Source organism: Pristiophorus japonicus, chromosome 2 (genome assembly GCF_044704955.1).
Source record: "Pristiophorus japonicus isolate sPriJap1 chromosome 2, sPriJap1.hap1, whole genome shotgun sequence".
Taxonomy (NCBI): Eukaryota; Metazoa; Chordata; class Chondrichthyes; family Pristiophoridae; genus Pristiophorus; species Pristiophorus japonicus.
Window position 1 is genome coordinate 237,082,805 of NC_091978.1, and position 14,694 is coordinate 237,097,498.

The following is a 14,694-nucleotide window of genomic DNA, read 5'->3' on the forward strand; positions in this document are numbered from 1 at the left end:
AATTACCAACAAAATTTAAATGGTTCCTCACGTCCATTAAGGTAGTTTCTGGTTAGTCGTTTGAGTCTTCTAGTGTGCTTTTGGATTCAGTTTTTGGTTGTTTTAGCAACAGCTTGTGAAATACTTGATCAGAATGGGTTTATGGAGGGCAAGAACTGTGTCACAGGATTTGCTTGTTCTCAATTGCTGATAGTGGGAATGCTGCTGGGTTTACCATTGAGGCTCCCAAATCAGGAGGAGGAGGAGGAGCAGCAGCAACATGGAAGGAAGGGAGCAAGGACCTGCACAGGCTGCAGGAAGAGAGCGAAGAAGGCAGGATGTCTTGCAACATGTGGAACTTCAGAAACAGAACATTATACTTGAATCTCAGAGAAGGTGCTGCATTTCAACAGGGAGGCAGTCACTTATCTATGCCGGTTGGAGCGAGAATTGGAGCACAACTCCAGGGCATGCACTGTGTTCCCTGTGGCAGTGAAGGTCACTGGGGCTCTTAGATTTGATGCCTCTGACTCCTTCTAAACTGCGACTGGTGACATCAGCAACATCAATCAGTTTGCTGTGGACATGGTGATTTGGTAGGTCACTGATTGAGGCATCAACAGTTCATTACCTTCCCCATGGAGGCTGACAAGCAGGAAGAAAGAGCACTGGGATTTGTCCACATTGCTGGATGCTGCAGTTGCAAGGCATCGTTGACTGCATGCATACAGCCGTGCGTGCTCCTCATCATTAAACAGCTCTGTTTCTCAACAGGAAGGGCTTCCATTTGTTCAATGTTTAACTTGTTTGTGGCCACAACCAGCAAGTCATGCAGGTCTGTGCTCAGTTTACTGACAGTAGTCGTGATACTTTCAAACTGCGGCAGTCCTCACTTATCCCTCTGTTCCACCCAGAGCATTGGGAGGCAGGCTTGCTGTGATGGGAAACAAAGGCTATCCCCTCACCGGCAGGCTCATGACTCTAGTCAGGAACTCGGGTACAGAGGTGGAGTGCCGATATGAGACCCTTACGGCAACAAGTATTCAGATTGAGTAAAGCATATGTGCCCAGTAATAAAGGTTCTTCTGTCTGGACAACTGTTCCCATTAGCAGAAGGGTCCTTCTGTACAGCCCAGAGCTACTCTCAAGATTTCTAATCATTTGCTGAATGCTCAAAAACTTGCTGTGCAAAGGTGAGTTGCCTTGAAGCTGCCTGAGGAGGAAGTAGTGGAACAGGAACATGAAAGGGATGAGGAACTGAAGGATGCAGAGGAAGACCATGCTTCAGCAGTACTGTGAGCTGCCAGGGCGAATGGCCTTCTCCTGTGCTCTATCCAGGATCACGAAGACGAACAGCTATACCAAAACAAAACATTTTATTTCAATACTCCAAAAGACTCCATTCTTAATTTGACATGGTTACATAACTGATACCTATCTACAAATCACCCTTGTGCAAAACCCGAGTGGTGTCTTGTGTGTTGGTTACCTAGTCTAGTGCTCCTAAGAAGTGGTTCCCCAGTGACTTGGGAAGTGAAAGGAAGCTGAATTTCAGCTGGAGGGTACTTGATATGCTTGTTTTGAGTGACCTCAAGAAGCTGTGGCTGCTGAGGACCTGACGGCCGACAGTTGGGACTTGATGTCGGTCGGGGCAGTCTGGCTCAACTAGCTGTCTGCACCAACAAGGGCATTGGTTAAAAGACTGCTGGCGAGCGGATGCTTCTCCTATGAAGCCACGGCCAGTCTCGAGCTAGAACACAAGATCTCCTTTCTGGACCATCCTAGTGCTGGGAGCATTTCCATGTGCATACCCCTCTGGCCTACCCTCTCAACTGGAGACCTGCTCTGCTGCATGGACCTAGTGCGCGCACACGTCGCAGTGTGTGCTGGCCTGTGCTGCCCCTGGGCCCTCAGCTCTTCATGGCCCCGTACTCTCATCTGTCGCACCTCCGCCACAATCTCTCGCCGCTCCTCCACCATAAATATTCACCGCATCTCGCCACAAACACTCGCCGCTCATCCGCCCCGACCTTCCCACTCCTCTGTACCTGGGCCCTGGACCAAGGCCTCGCTCTGTCAAGCCCGTGTGGTGGCTGGTGTGCAACGGTCACCACACGTTTAAAAAAAATTCACGCTCAGGCATCTTCCACCCCCTCAATTGGAGTTCAGGACTGGGACATCGGGTCCTTCATCTAAACACCTGTGAACTCATGGAAGCAAGTCATCCTCGTTCGAGGGACTGCCCATGATGATGATTACCCTCTCAACTATTCACGATGCCAGTCTCTGAGCTGCTGTCTTCAGGTGTAAGGTCGAATAATGATTCCTGGTCTGCAGTGCTGTCCTCTTCTGCTTCATGAGGGCTGTATGGAGTTTCTGGACCTGAAATGGAAGAAAGAGACAAGAGCTAGCATTTAGTGGCATGAGTAAGCAGAGTGGTATTTTTTTTTAAATTCATTCCTGGGATGTGATGGTCGCTAGCAAGGTGAGCATTTATTGCCCATCCTTAATTGACTTCTTCAACTGCTGCAGTCCGTGTGGTGAAAGCATTCCCAAAGTGCTGCCACGAAGGGAGTTTCAGGATTTTGACCCAGTGACGATGAAGGAATGGCGACAAACTTCCAAGTCAGGGTGATGTGTAACTTGGAGAGGAACATGCAGGTGATGGTGCTCACATGTGCCTGCTGCCCTTGTCCTTCTCGGTGGTTGAGGTCACGGGTTTGGGAGGTGCTGCTGAAGAAGCCTTGGTGAGTTGCGGCGGTGCATCTTGTAGATGGTGCACACAGCAGTAGTGAATGCTTAAGGTGGTGGATGGGGTGCCAAACAAGTGGGCTGCGCTCATACAGGCAAGTGGAGAGTATTCCATCACACTCCTGACTTATACCTTGTAGATGGTGGAAAGGCTTTGGGGAGTCAAGAGGTGAGTCATTTGGCACAGAATACCCAGCCTCTGACCTGCTCTTGTTGCCACAGTATTTATGTGGATGGTCCAGTTAAGTTTCTGGTCAATGATGACCCCAGGATGTTGATGGTGGGGGATTCAGCTATGATAATGCCATTGAATGTCAAGGGGCGGTGGTTAGACTCTCACTTGTTGGAGATGGTCATTGCCTGGCACTTGTGTGGTGCGAATGTTAGTTGTCAATTATCAGTCCAAACCTGAATGTTGTCCAGGTCTTGCTGCATGCACGCATGGACTGCTTCATTATCTGAGGAGTTGCAAATGGCACTGACACTGTGTAATCATCAGCGAACATCCCCACTTCTGACCTTATGTTGGAGGGAAGGTCATTGATGAAGTAGCTGAAGATGGTTGGACCTAGGACACTGCTCTGAGGAACTCCTGCAGCGATGTCCTGGAGCTGTGATGATTGACTTCCAGCCACCACAACTATCTTCCTTTATGCTAGGTATGATTCCAGCCCGCGGAAGTTTTCCCCCTGATTTCCATTGGCTTCAGTTTTACTTGATGCCACACTCGGTCAAAATGCTACCTTTGACCTCTGGAATTCAGCTCTTTTGTCAATGTTTGGACAAATGCTGTACTCAGCTCAGGAGCCGAGTGGTCTAAGTGCCGCTTGATAGCACTGTCGACTACACCTTCCATCGCTTTCCTGATGATTGAGAGTAGACTGATGGAGTGGTAATCCGGATTGGATTTTTCCTACTTTTTGTGGACAGGACATACCTGGGCAGTTTTTTACATTTGTCAGGTAGATGCCAGTGTTGTAACTGTACTGGAACATCATGGCTAGAGACACGGCTAGTTTCAAAGCACAAGTCTTCAGCATGACAGCCGGGATGTTGTTAGGACCCATAGCCTTTGTTGTATCGAATGCGCTTAGCTATTTCTTGATATCACGTGGAGTGAATCGAATTGGATGAAGATGGCTTCTGTGATGTTGGGGACCTCAGGAGGAGGCCGAAATAGATCATCCACTCGGCACAACTGGCTGAAGATAGTTGCAAACGCTTCAGCCTTGTCTTTTGCACTCACTTGCTGGGCTCTGCCGCCATCCCAGGAATCAATTTAGTAAGCCTTTGTTGCACCCCCTCTAAGGCAAGTATATCCTATAAGGAGACCGAAACTGCGCGGTACTCAATGTGTGGTTTCACCAATGCCCTGGAGAATTGTAGCAAGACTTCCTTACTCTTGTACTCCAACTCCCTTTCAATAAGGCCGACATGCCATTTGCCTTCCTAATTGCTTGCTCTACCTGCAAACTAACTTTGTGTTTCCTGTACGAGGACACCTCTCTGAACACCCAAATTTAATGGTTTCTCACCAGTTTAAAAAATATTCTGTTTTCTATTCTTCCTCCCAAGTGAATAACCTCACATTTCCTCATTATATTCCATCTGCCACCTTATTGCTCACTCACTTAATCGGTTTATATCCCTTTGCAGGATCTTTGTGTCCTCCTCATAACTTACTTTCCCACCTAGCTTTGTAACGTCAGCAAACTTGGATACAAACTTGGAAGACTGAAGTGTGTTAGCGTGGCGAGAATTTTTGTGGATGTTCTTTTCAGGGTAGAACAGTGTTGCTGGTGTGTAGAAGAGAGCAAAGGTATGAATGCGAATAGTATCAGGTGCAGTGTCCTACAGAAGGAGGTGGAGTGAAGTGTGCTGCTGTGATTGGAGGAGAGTGCTGGTAATTGGTGGTGAGAAAGGTTGTGAGTGCTGGGGCAACAGGTAATGTAAGGCTAAGCAAAGAGTAATGATGTGAGGTCATTGAACTTTTTGCTGTATTGCAGCATGTTCTGCGCGAAATGCTTCTGGCACTGACCTGCTCAGCCACCTTTGCCCACTTGTGCCAGGCAGCTTGCCAGGAATTCTTCCTGCCACCTGGTGGATAGAAGATATCCCCCCTCCTGCTGACCTCCTCCACCAATACGCCAATGCAGTGTCAAAAAAATGGGAGTGGGTGCCTTACCGCTTCTGTGCTGCCCATTTACTGCAATCCTGAATGATAGTTGCATGCAGCCAAGGTCCACCTTCCCTTTAAGTGATGCAGGCCGTCTTTAATTGGCATCAGTAATGCACAATATTGATGCCCCCCTCCATTAAACACTTGCTATTGAACAGTGCCAGTAATGCTGACAGCCTGTCTGTTTTATTTTAATTAATCAGGGCGTGACTTTGGAACCATCCTTGCATCCATGTGATCGGCACGCTCCAGGCGCAGCACCCATTCTGCACCCGAAGCCAAATTCAATTCTTTCCCATCTACTCTTATCCCATTTCCTTTTTCACTTTTTAAAAAATTCTTCCTTTTAAAGTATTTATCCAATTTTCTTGTAAATGATACTCGTCTCTGCCTCAACAATCACTTGGTAAAAGATTCTGTTCTTTAATCCACTGTGGGTGGTGGGGCATGGGGCGGGGGGAAACGTGCATCTTCTTTCATTCTTCTGGTAATAATCTTGAGCCTGTGTCCTTGTTACTGATTTGTCCACCGATGGAGGCCGTTATTCACTATTTACCGACTCACAGACTTTAATCATTTTGAAAATCTTTATCAGATTCCCCTTGGAACAAAAAGTCCCCAATATTTTGAGCCTCATTTCATAACTATAAACCTTCAGTTCTGGGATAATTCCAGTGAATTCTTAACCAATCCCTTTTCAAGGGCTCTATTATCCTTCCTATTGGTGAATGCTGAATCCTGCACAATATATTAAAAATATTGCATTGGAAATTCCAATACAACTTGTAATCATGAGAATACCATAAGACTCTCTTCTCCGTCTTCCCCATTTTGGACACAAGAGAAAACTAGATTTATATTTACTATTCATTCGGGTTTTATATATGATGCCTAAATTAATTTGCCTTTGAACCATCCCATATACCCCAGTTGAAATAATACTGTTAATTAATCAAGTCCTATCATGTAAAACATTGAAGTGTAACTTAACTCCTACTTATTAGAAGTAGAGACACAGAAGTGCATTAGCTAAAGTTACTTTATATTTATATTTATATTTATATTTATATTTATAACATAATTAACACCATCACAAATGCAAGTAAAATAATTGGAGATTTAATAATCAATAGAATTTTAAATAAAGGTGCACCAAGTAATTTAAATAGATCACAGTATCACTGTGTTAACTGGGTTTTGCTTATTAACAGCATTTTGTGTCCAAGTCTATAAAGGTCTATTTGCAGAGCAGGCACGGAGGGCCGTATGGCCTACTCCTGCTCCGAATTCTTATATTTTTATGTTCTAAGGTTAAGTTTGAAGTCTATATTCAACATATCATTGTTAAGTTTGTCTGCACTGTACTGTGATGCGAATGGCCTCATTCTGTGCTGTAATATTCTATGATTCAAAAGTTCATTACAATTTCGTTTTGTAACCTGTCCAATAACCTTTTCACAACTTTCTGATTTGGATGGGCAAAGTATGACCTTAAATAATATCAATAACACAGGGAAATGGATGGAACATTCGGCAGAAAAGCCCGAGCCACATTCCTTTTAATCTTTCGATGTTTTTCCTGCCTTTCTTCCCTGGCACCTCCCCCCCGATCCTCTGCCTTTCGCTCCACCGGGACCCCTAACACCACCCCTGCCATTTGCCTAATGATCACACCCACCACCTTGTAGTTCTTGAAATCTTCCATGCTAGTTTCTAATTGGAGTGCACATGGTACACAGAACTCGTTGGGGGTAATTTTTAACCTAACTGGCTGGACGTGAAACCATCGGGATTGGATGGGAGACTGCTTTTACACCGCCCAATATTGACTTCAGTGGAGAGGAAAGTCAGGAGGGGTGCAAAACCAAAGCTGCACTCGAACCTGTCCATTTCCCATGGTCGGATTAGGTCAAAATTTCCCTTATTGTTTCTTTGAAAGGTGTTTCTCTGATGCTTTGAGAGTCATTGTGTATTAAAACAGCTGATTTAAGCATCATAAGGAAACTGGCCCTTCAGTCACTATGGTTCCCAGGAACATTGAAAATTTTAACCAGTTGATTTAAGTGATTGAAAATTTGAAGTGGGTTTGTGCCAGTGAGACTGTACTCCTTGCTCCAGCTGAGGTAGAGGCAATTAATTCTGGAGTGCATTGCATTCCTTTCGGAAGCAACTATTCTCAAGTAAATTACTCGTGGGCATGAGTCCATAGGAAAAGAAAAAAGTACTAGCTGGCAGTAAATTGACAGCATCAGCAAAAGGCTGCATTGCTGGTACAGGAAAAGAAAAAAATATCATACTGGTATAGGAAGGGCAGGTTTTCCGAGATTTGGACTGAGACATTATTTGGCAGAGCTTTACTCTACAGATAACCATGCAGTATCTGATTTAAGAGTGTTTTATGCTAACTGGGGTAGAATTTGTTTGATTACCCAGCACTGCCAACCCCCACTTTGATAATATGGCTTTAAAAAGAATACCAGTTGTGTTGAAGTATTTTTACATTTGAGATATCATTAATGACAATTGGAAAATTGACAGAACTTTGGAGCATTTAATCTTAGAGATATGAGTTATTTGCCAATTTATCATAGTTTATGTAATGTCATTTACACTTTCCTATCTCCAAGGATAATAAATAGAATCTATTCTGCTGAAATCCTGATGCAGGACAGTCATAGGTATAAGATAAAAGTTCTCCAAAAAAGGGGTGAAAAAAGAACCACCAGGACACCGACAAAGACCTGAGTGAAGATCCAATAGCACCGCATAGATTCTTTTTATGCAGTAGCCCACACAATTTGGTCTATTAATTTGTTTGAAAAGATTTAGTGAATTTTGATTCCTGATTTGGATATTGACTTTCCTTTTCAAGAATTTAGTTCAACTGAATCCAAATCCAGAAGTGAACGGGGGCACAACCCTAAACTGACTGAGAATTGAATATCATGAATGTGCACCTATTTGTCTACCAAGAAATTGCATGCCACAGGTGATTATTCTTTTAAACCATCACAAATTAAATGCTGCAGATACATCCCACTAGAAAATCAAGCAGCGCAACTGTTAGGAAACTGGATATCACAAATAGGTTACATCTGGTGGGATGTTCCATATAAAGGTTTGAGTCCTTTCCATGGGATACACCAAGGACATGGTAGAAACAGATTTCCTCACAGCTCCAAGAGATCATTTGGAAATGATATGCCATGGATAAATAACTCTTGGCAGCTCGAGAATTGGACACTATCCACGAATACCTTGAGAAAAACTTGGACAATTGGATGCTATGGAGATTTGTCTCTATGCCAGTCAGATATGGATGCTATGAGTATTTGGTTACTGGATGAGGCTAAAATAGGTGTTTTTTGTTGGACTGTGAGCCGTTAATTGACATTTGGAAGCCTCGTTGATGGCATTAGACATGATGGAGCACAGAACAGTGAGGACCATCTTCATCTTCTAAACATGGCTATTCATGCAATCTTGAAAATAACATCATGGATATTTTTGTTGGTTTTCTTGCGGAGGGTGGGGGAAGATTTCTAGCTTTGTAGTATGGCTAATTGCTCAGTGTTGAACATGATTTCTGTTATACTCATAATGGGCCCAAGTTTCGGCCTCAGTTGCTCCTGATTTTTTGGAGTAACTGGTGTAGAACTGAGTATCTTAGAAATTCAAATTCTCGGCATTTAGTTTGCTCCAGTTCTAGTCAATTAGAACAGTTTCACTTTGGAACAGAATTTTTTTTTCAAAAGGGGGCGTGTCCGGCCACTTACGCCTGTTTTCAAAGTTTCGGCAGTGAAAACTTACTCCAAACTAACTTAGAATGGAGCAAGTGAAGATTTTTGTACGCTCCAAAAAACCTTGTCTACACTTTAGAAAATCAGGCGTAGGTTACAAATCAGGCGTAGGGAATGTGGGGTGGGGGGGGGGTGGGGGGTTTAAAGGGACGTTTACAAACATTAAACACTTCAGTTTTACAAATAAAGAGCCATCATCAATAATAAATGATAAAAACATCAATAAATCAACCATTAAATCAATCAAAAAAAATTAATAAGAAATATATTTTTAAAAAAATCAATAAATAAAACATTTTCTACTTACCGACTGCAGCACCGGGAGCCCTCCAACAGCGGGCTGGGATGCCCCCCCCCCCCCCCCCCCCACAGTGTGTCTCTGTCAGTCTCTCTATCTCTCTATCTCTCTGTCTGTCTGTCTGTCTGTCTGTCTGTCTGTGTGTCTCACTCTCTGTCTGTCAGTGTCTGTGTTTCTGACAGCGAGGGGAGGGGGAGGAGGGGGGGGCAGGGGGAGGGGAGTGGAGGGAGGGAGGGAGGGAGGCAGAGGGGGAGGGAGGGAAGGGGGAGGGGGGGAAGAGAAGGGGAAGGGGGGAGAGAAGGGGAAATGGGGGGGAGAGAAGGGGAAATGGGGGGGAGAGGAGAAGGGGAAAGGGGGGAGAGGAGAAGGGGATGGGGGGAAGAGGAGAAGGGGAAAGGGGGGAGAGGAGAAGGGGAAAGGGGGGGGGAGGAGAAGGGAAGGAGAGGGGGGGCAGGAAAGGAGAAGTAAGGAGAAGGAGAAGGAGAAGGAGAAGGGGAAGGGGGGGAAGGAGAAGGGTGGGGGGAGGCTGAACGGGCCCAAGACTACGGGCAGGGCCCGTCCCCAGCACCAGATTTACAGGTAGGTGGCGTTGGGTCGGGGTCGGGAGCGCGGGTCGGATCGGGGGGGTGCGGAGGGAGGTCGGTTCGGTTCGGGTCAGGGGGGGTGGAGAGAGGTCAGGTCGGGTGGGGGGGGTGGGGGGGAGAGCACGGGTCGGGTCCAGTCCGGGGGGTCAGGTCGGGTCCGGGGGTCGGGAAAGGGAAGCGGGGGTCGGGTCGGGTCGGGGGGGGTGGGGAGCGGGAGTCGAGTCGGGTCGGGAGGAAGCAGGAGCTGGCCGTGGGTGGCAGCCTTATGCACACAGCACATGCACGCAGCCCCAGTGAGGCCATTCGGCCAGGGCTAGGGGCTGCGTGCTTCAGGCCCCTCCCACAGGGGAGGAGGAGGAGAGAAGGGGAAAGGGTGGGGGAGAGGAGAAGGGGAAAGAGTGGGGGAGAGGAGAAGGGGGAAAGGGGGGAAGGGGGGGAGAGGAGAAGGGGCTCCTGTAGCTACTGCACATGCGCGCCCACTGTAGCGCGCATGTGGAGAGGTCCCGGCACTGTTTTCAGCGCAGGGACCTAGCTCCGCCCCCCACAGTTCATGCTACGCCACGCCCGGCTGCAGAGGACCAGCAGGGAGCCGGAGAATCTGTAAGTTTTTTTTTTAGGCGCACTTTGTGGCGCGAAAAATGGGCGTCCAGGTCGGGGCTGCGCCGTTCTAGGCGCGGCCCGAAACTTGGGCCCAATAAATGGTCAGACTGAGTACTGTATATAATGAGCAAATGTGACCTTGGCTCCTTTTATTAAGATTCCAGAGTGCAGGTACCTCGTGGGTGGCCTGCTTATATACTGTGCTCCCAAGGGATGCCATGAAGTCAACAGAACGTTTATTTACAAGGTGAGACGATCTGGGGCTTTGCGCTCCCTTGTCAGTACAAATGCTGGTGTGGGTGGGTTGGTCAGTTCTTCACTGGGTTGTTGGGCAGCCGGCCTTGCCAGGCTGCTGGGGATGATGTGTTCGGTTTCGTGGTCAACTATGATGTCAGTTGCCACTTGTGTGTGTGTTGGAGGGTCAAAGTTGGTGGTGTCCTCTTCGGGTTGTTCGTAACTGTTGGTGAACCGCAATTTGATTTGGTCCAAATGTTTTCTGTGCATTTGTCCATTGGTCAGTTTGACCTGAAATACCCTACTCCCCTCTTTGGCTGTGACTGTGCCAGCGAGCTATTTGGGACCATGTCCATAACTGAGCACACACACAGGATCATTGATCTCAATATCGCATGACAAATTTGCACGGTCATGGTACATACTTTGTCCTCCACGCGATCATGTAGATCAGGGTGGACCAGAGAGAGCCTTATTTTATGTGCCCTTTTCATGAGCAGCTCAGCTGGGGGAATCCCGGTGAGTGAGTGGGGTCTGGTGCGGTAGCTGAGCAGTACTCTGGAAAACCGGGTCTGTAGGGACCTTCCGACATGCGTTTCAAGCTTTGCTTGATGGTCTGAACTGCCCGTTCTGCCTGGCTGTTGGATGCGGGCTTGAAGGGGGCAGATGTGACATGTTTGATCCCGTTGTGGGTCATGAATTCTTTGATTCAGCACTGGTGAAGCACGGCCCATTGTCGCTGACTAGGGCATCAGGCAAGCCGTGCGTGGCAAACATAGCTCGTAGACTTTCCATGGTGGCCGTGGATGTGCTTACAGATGATGTTGCACATTCAATCCACTTCGAGTAAGCATCCACGACAACCAAAAACATTTTGCCAAGGAATGGGCCCGCATAGTCTACGTGGATCCTCGACCATGGTTTGGATGACCAGGACCACAAACTTAGCATAGAAACATAGAAACATAGAAAACAGGTGCAGGAGTAGGTCATTCAGCCCTTCGAGTCTGCACCACCATTCAATAAGATTATGGCTGATCATTCCCTCAGTACCCCTTTCCTGCTTTCTCTCCATATCCTTCGATTCCCTTAGCCATAAGGGCCATATCTAACTCCCTCTTGAATATATCCAATGAACTGGCATCATCAACTTTCTGCGGCAGGGAATTCCACAGGTTAACAACTCTGACTGAAGAAGTTTCTCCTCATCTCAGTCCTAAATGGCCCACCCCTTATCCTAAGACTGTATCCCCTGGTTCCCAACATTGGGAACATTCTACCTGCATCTAACCTGTCCCGTCCCGTCAGAATCTTGTATGTTTCTATGAGATCCCCTCTCATCCTTCTAAAATCCAATGTATAAAGGCCCAGTTGATCCAGTCTCCCCTCTTATGTCAGTCCACCCATCCCGGGAATCAGTCTGGTGAACCTTCGCTTTACTCCCTCAATAGTAAGAACGTCCTTCCTCAGATTAGGATTCCAAAACTGAACACAATATTCCAGGTAAGACCTCACCAAGGCCCTGTACAACTGCAGTAAGACCTCCCTGCTCCTATATTCAAATCCCCTAGTTATGAAGGCCAACATATCATTTGCCGCCTTCACCGCCTGCTGTACCTGTATGCCAACTTTCAATGACTGATGGACCATGACACCCAGGTCTCGTTGCACCTCCCCTTTTCCTAATCTGCCGCCATTCAGATAATCTGCCTTCGTGTTTTTGCCCCCAAAATGGATAACCTCACATTTATCCACATTATACTGCATCTGCCATGCATTTGCCCACTCACCTAACCTGTCCAAGTCACCCTGCAGCCTCTTAGCGTCCCCCTCACAGCTCACACCGCCACCCAGCTTAGTGTCATCTACAAACTTGGAGATATTACACTTAATTCCTTCATCTAAGTCATTGATGTATATTGTAAAGAGCTGGGGTCCCAGCACTGAGCCCTGCGGCACTCCACTAGTCACTGCCTGCCATTCTGAAAAGGACCCGTTTATCCCGACTCTCTGCATCCTGTCTGCCAATCAGTTCTCTATCCACATCATTATATTACCCCCAATACCATGTGCTTTGATTTTGCGCACCAATCACTTGTGAAGCCTCTCTGGGTGCATTGCTCAACTGAGAACAAGTGTTGCACTGGCGCACACATGAGTCTAAATCTGAGCCAATGCCAGGCCACCACACGTGGGATCTGGCTATGGCTTTCATCATTATGATGCCTGGGTGGGTGTTGTGCAGTTTGCAAACGAATGTGTCTCTGCCTTTCTTGGGCAAGACTACGCGATTGCCCCACAAAAGACAGTCCGCCGACAGGGACAGTTCATCTTTGCGTCTGTGGAATAGTTTAATTGCTTCCTGCATCTCTACTGGGACACTGGATCAGCTCCCATGGAGGACACAGTTTTAATACCAGGGACAGTAAAGGATCCTGGCTGGTCCAGGTCCTGATCTGGCGGGCTGTAACGGGGGATTTCTCGTTCTCAAATGCCTCCATGACCATAAGCAAGTCCGCTGGCTGTGCCATTTCCACCCCGCTGGTGGGCAATGGTAGCCGACTGAGAGCATCTGTGCAGTTCCCTGTGTCCGCTCTGTGGCGGATTACATAGTTGTATGTCGACAGCGTGAGTGCCCATCTTTGGATGCGGGCAGAGGCATCGGTATTAATCCGTTTGCTCTCCGAGAATAGCGATATGAGCAGCTTGTGGTCCGTTTCAAGCTCGAACTTGATGCCAAATAAGTACCGGTGCATTTTTTTTACCCCGTAAACGTATGCCAGAGCCTCTTTTTCAACATGCTGTAGGCCCTTTCGGCCTTGGACAAACTCCTGGATGCATACGCAACTGGTTGCAAAATTCCCGATTCATTAGCCTGTTGTAACACACACCCGACCCCTTATGACGACGCATCGCAAGCTAATACCAATCGTTTACCTGGGTTATACAGGACAAGCAGTTTGTTAGAACACAATAAATTTCTGGCTTTCTTAAAGACAGCCTCTTGTGAATTCCCCCATACCCAGTCGTCTCCCTTGCACAGTAGCGCCTGTAGGGGTTCTAGCAGGGTGCTTAACCCAAGTAGGAAATTACCGAAATAGTTAAGGTGTCCCAGGAACGATCGCAACTCCGTCACGGTCTGTGGTCGCGGCGCGTTCTTGATGGCCTTCGTCTTGGCATTGGTGGGTCTGATGCCGTCTGCTGTGATTCTCCTTTCTACGAATTCGACGTCCTGTACCAGGAAAACACACTTCAAGCGTTTCAACCTGAGCCCCACGTGATCTAACCGACCAAGAACTTCCCCCAGATTTTTCAAGTGCTCCATGGTGTCCCGACCTGTAACCAATATGTCGTCCTGGGAGACCACTGTGTAAGGAACTGACTTTAGCAGGCTCTCCATGTTCCGCTGGAAGATCGCAGCGGCCGACCGAATCCGAACGGGCACCCGTTGTAGATAAACATACCTTTGTGCGTGTTGACGCAGGTGAGACCTTTCGAAGACTCCTCCAGCTCCTGCGTCATGTGGGCCAAGGTCAGGTCTAGCTTGGTGAACATCTTCCCTCCAGCCAGGGCCGCGAATAGGACGTCTGCCTTGGGTAGTGGGTACTGGTCCTGTAGCGAAAAACGGTTAATCGTTACTTTCTAGTCCGCGCAAATTCTAACCGTAACGTCCTCTTTGAGTACTGGAACAATCGGACTGGCCCACCAGAATTCCACCGGCGCGATGATGCCTTCATGTTGCAGCTTGTACAGCTCGATTTCCACTTTTTCACGCCTTAAGTACGGTACCGCCCGAGCCTTGTGGTGGATGTGTCGCGTACTGGGAACCAAATGGATCTGCACTTTCTCCCCCGAGAAGCTTCCAATGCCTGGCTCGAATAATGAAGGGAACTTGCTTAGAACTTGGGTACATGTGGTGTCGTTGACGGACGAAAGCGCTTGGATGTCATCCCAGTTCCAGCGGATTTCCCCCAGCCAGCTTCTGCCAAACAACGTGGGGTCATCCCCTGGCACAATCCACAGCGGGAGTTCATGTACTGCTCCATCATAGGAGACTTTGACTTCTGTACTGCCAATTGCAGGGATTCATTCCTTTTGTGTAAGTCCTTAGTTTGGTGTGAATGTTGCTGAGCTTGGGCCTGTGTGCCGTCTTTTCCCACAGCCTGTCAAAAAGCCTTTTACCTCATTATGGACTGACTTGCCCCCGTGTCCAGCTCCATAGATACTGGAATACCGTTCAGTTCAACTTTCAACATTATTGGTGGGCAT

General features: G+C 47.5%; 1 protein-coding gene across 4 annotated transcripts in view; it reads left to right on the plus strand.

Annotated features, from left to right (window-relative positions):
• Positions 1 to 14,694, plus strand: part of antxr2a (ANTXR cell adhesion molecule 2a) — a 372,665-nt gene that overhangs the window by 12,389 nt on the left and 345,582 nt on the right. The window contains exon 1 of one of the 4 annotated variants that reach the window (XM_070871081.1): positions 10,383 to 10,438. The exons of the other annotated variants lie outside the window; for them this stretch is intronic. Coding sequence (XP_070727182.1) covers positions 10,410 to 10,438 — 29 coding nt within the window. The 5' untranslated portion in view covers positions 10,383 to 10,409. Of the gene's footprint in view, positions 1 to 10,382; positions 10,439 to 14,694 lie in introns of those variants that run through there. 4 annotated transcript variants of the gene reach the window in all.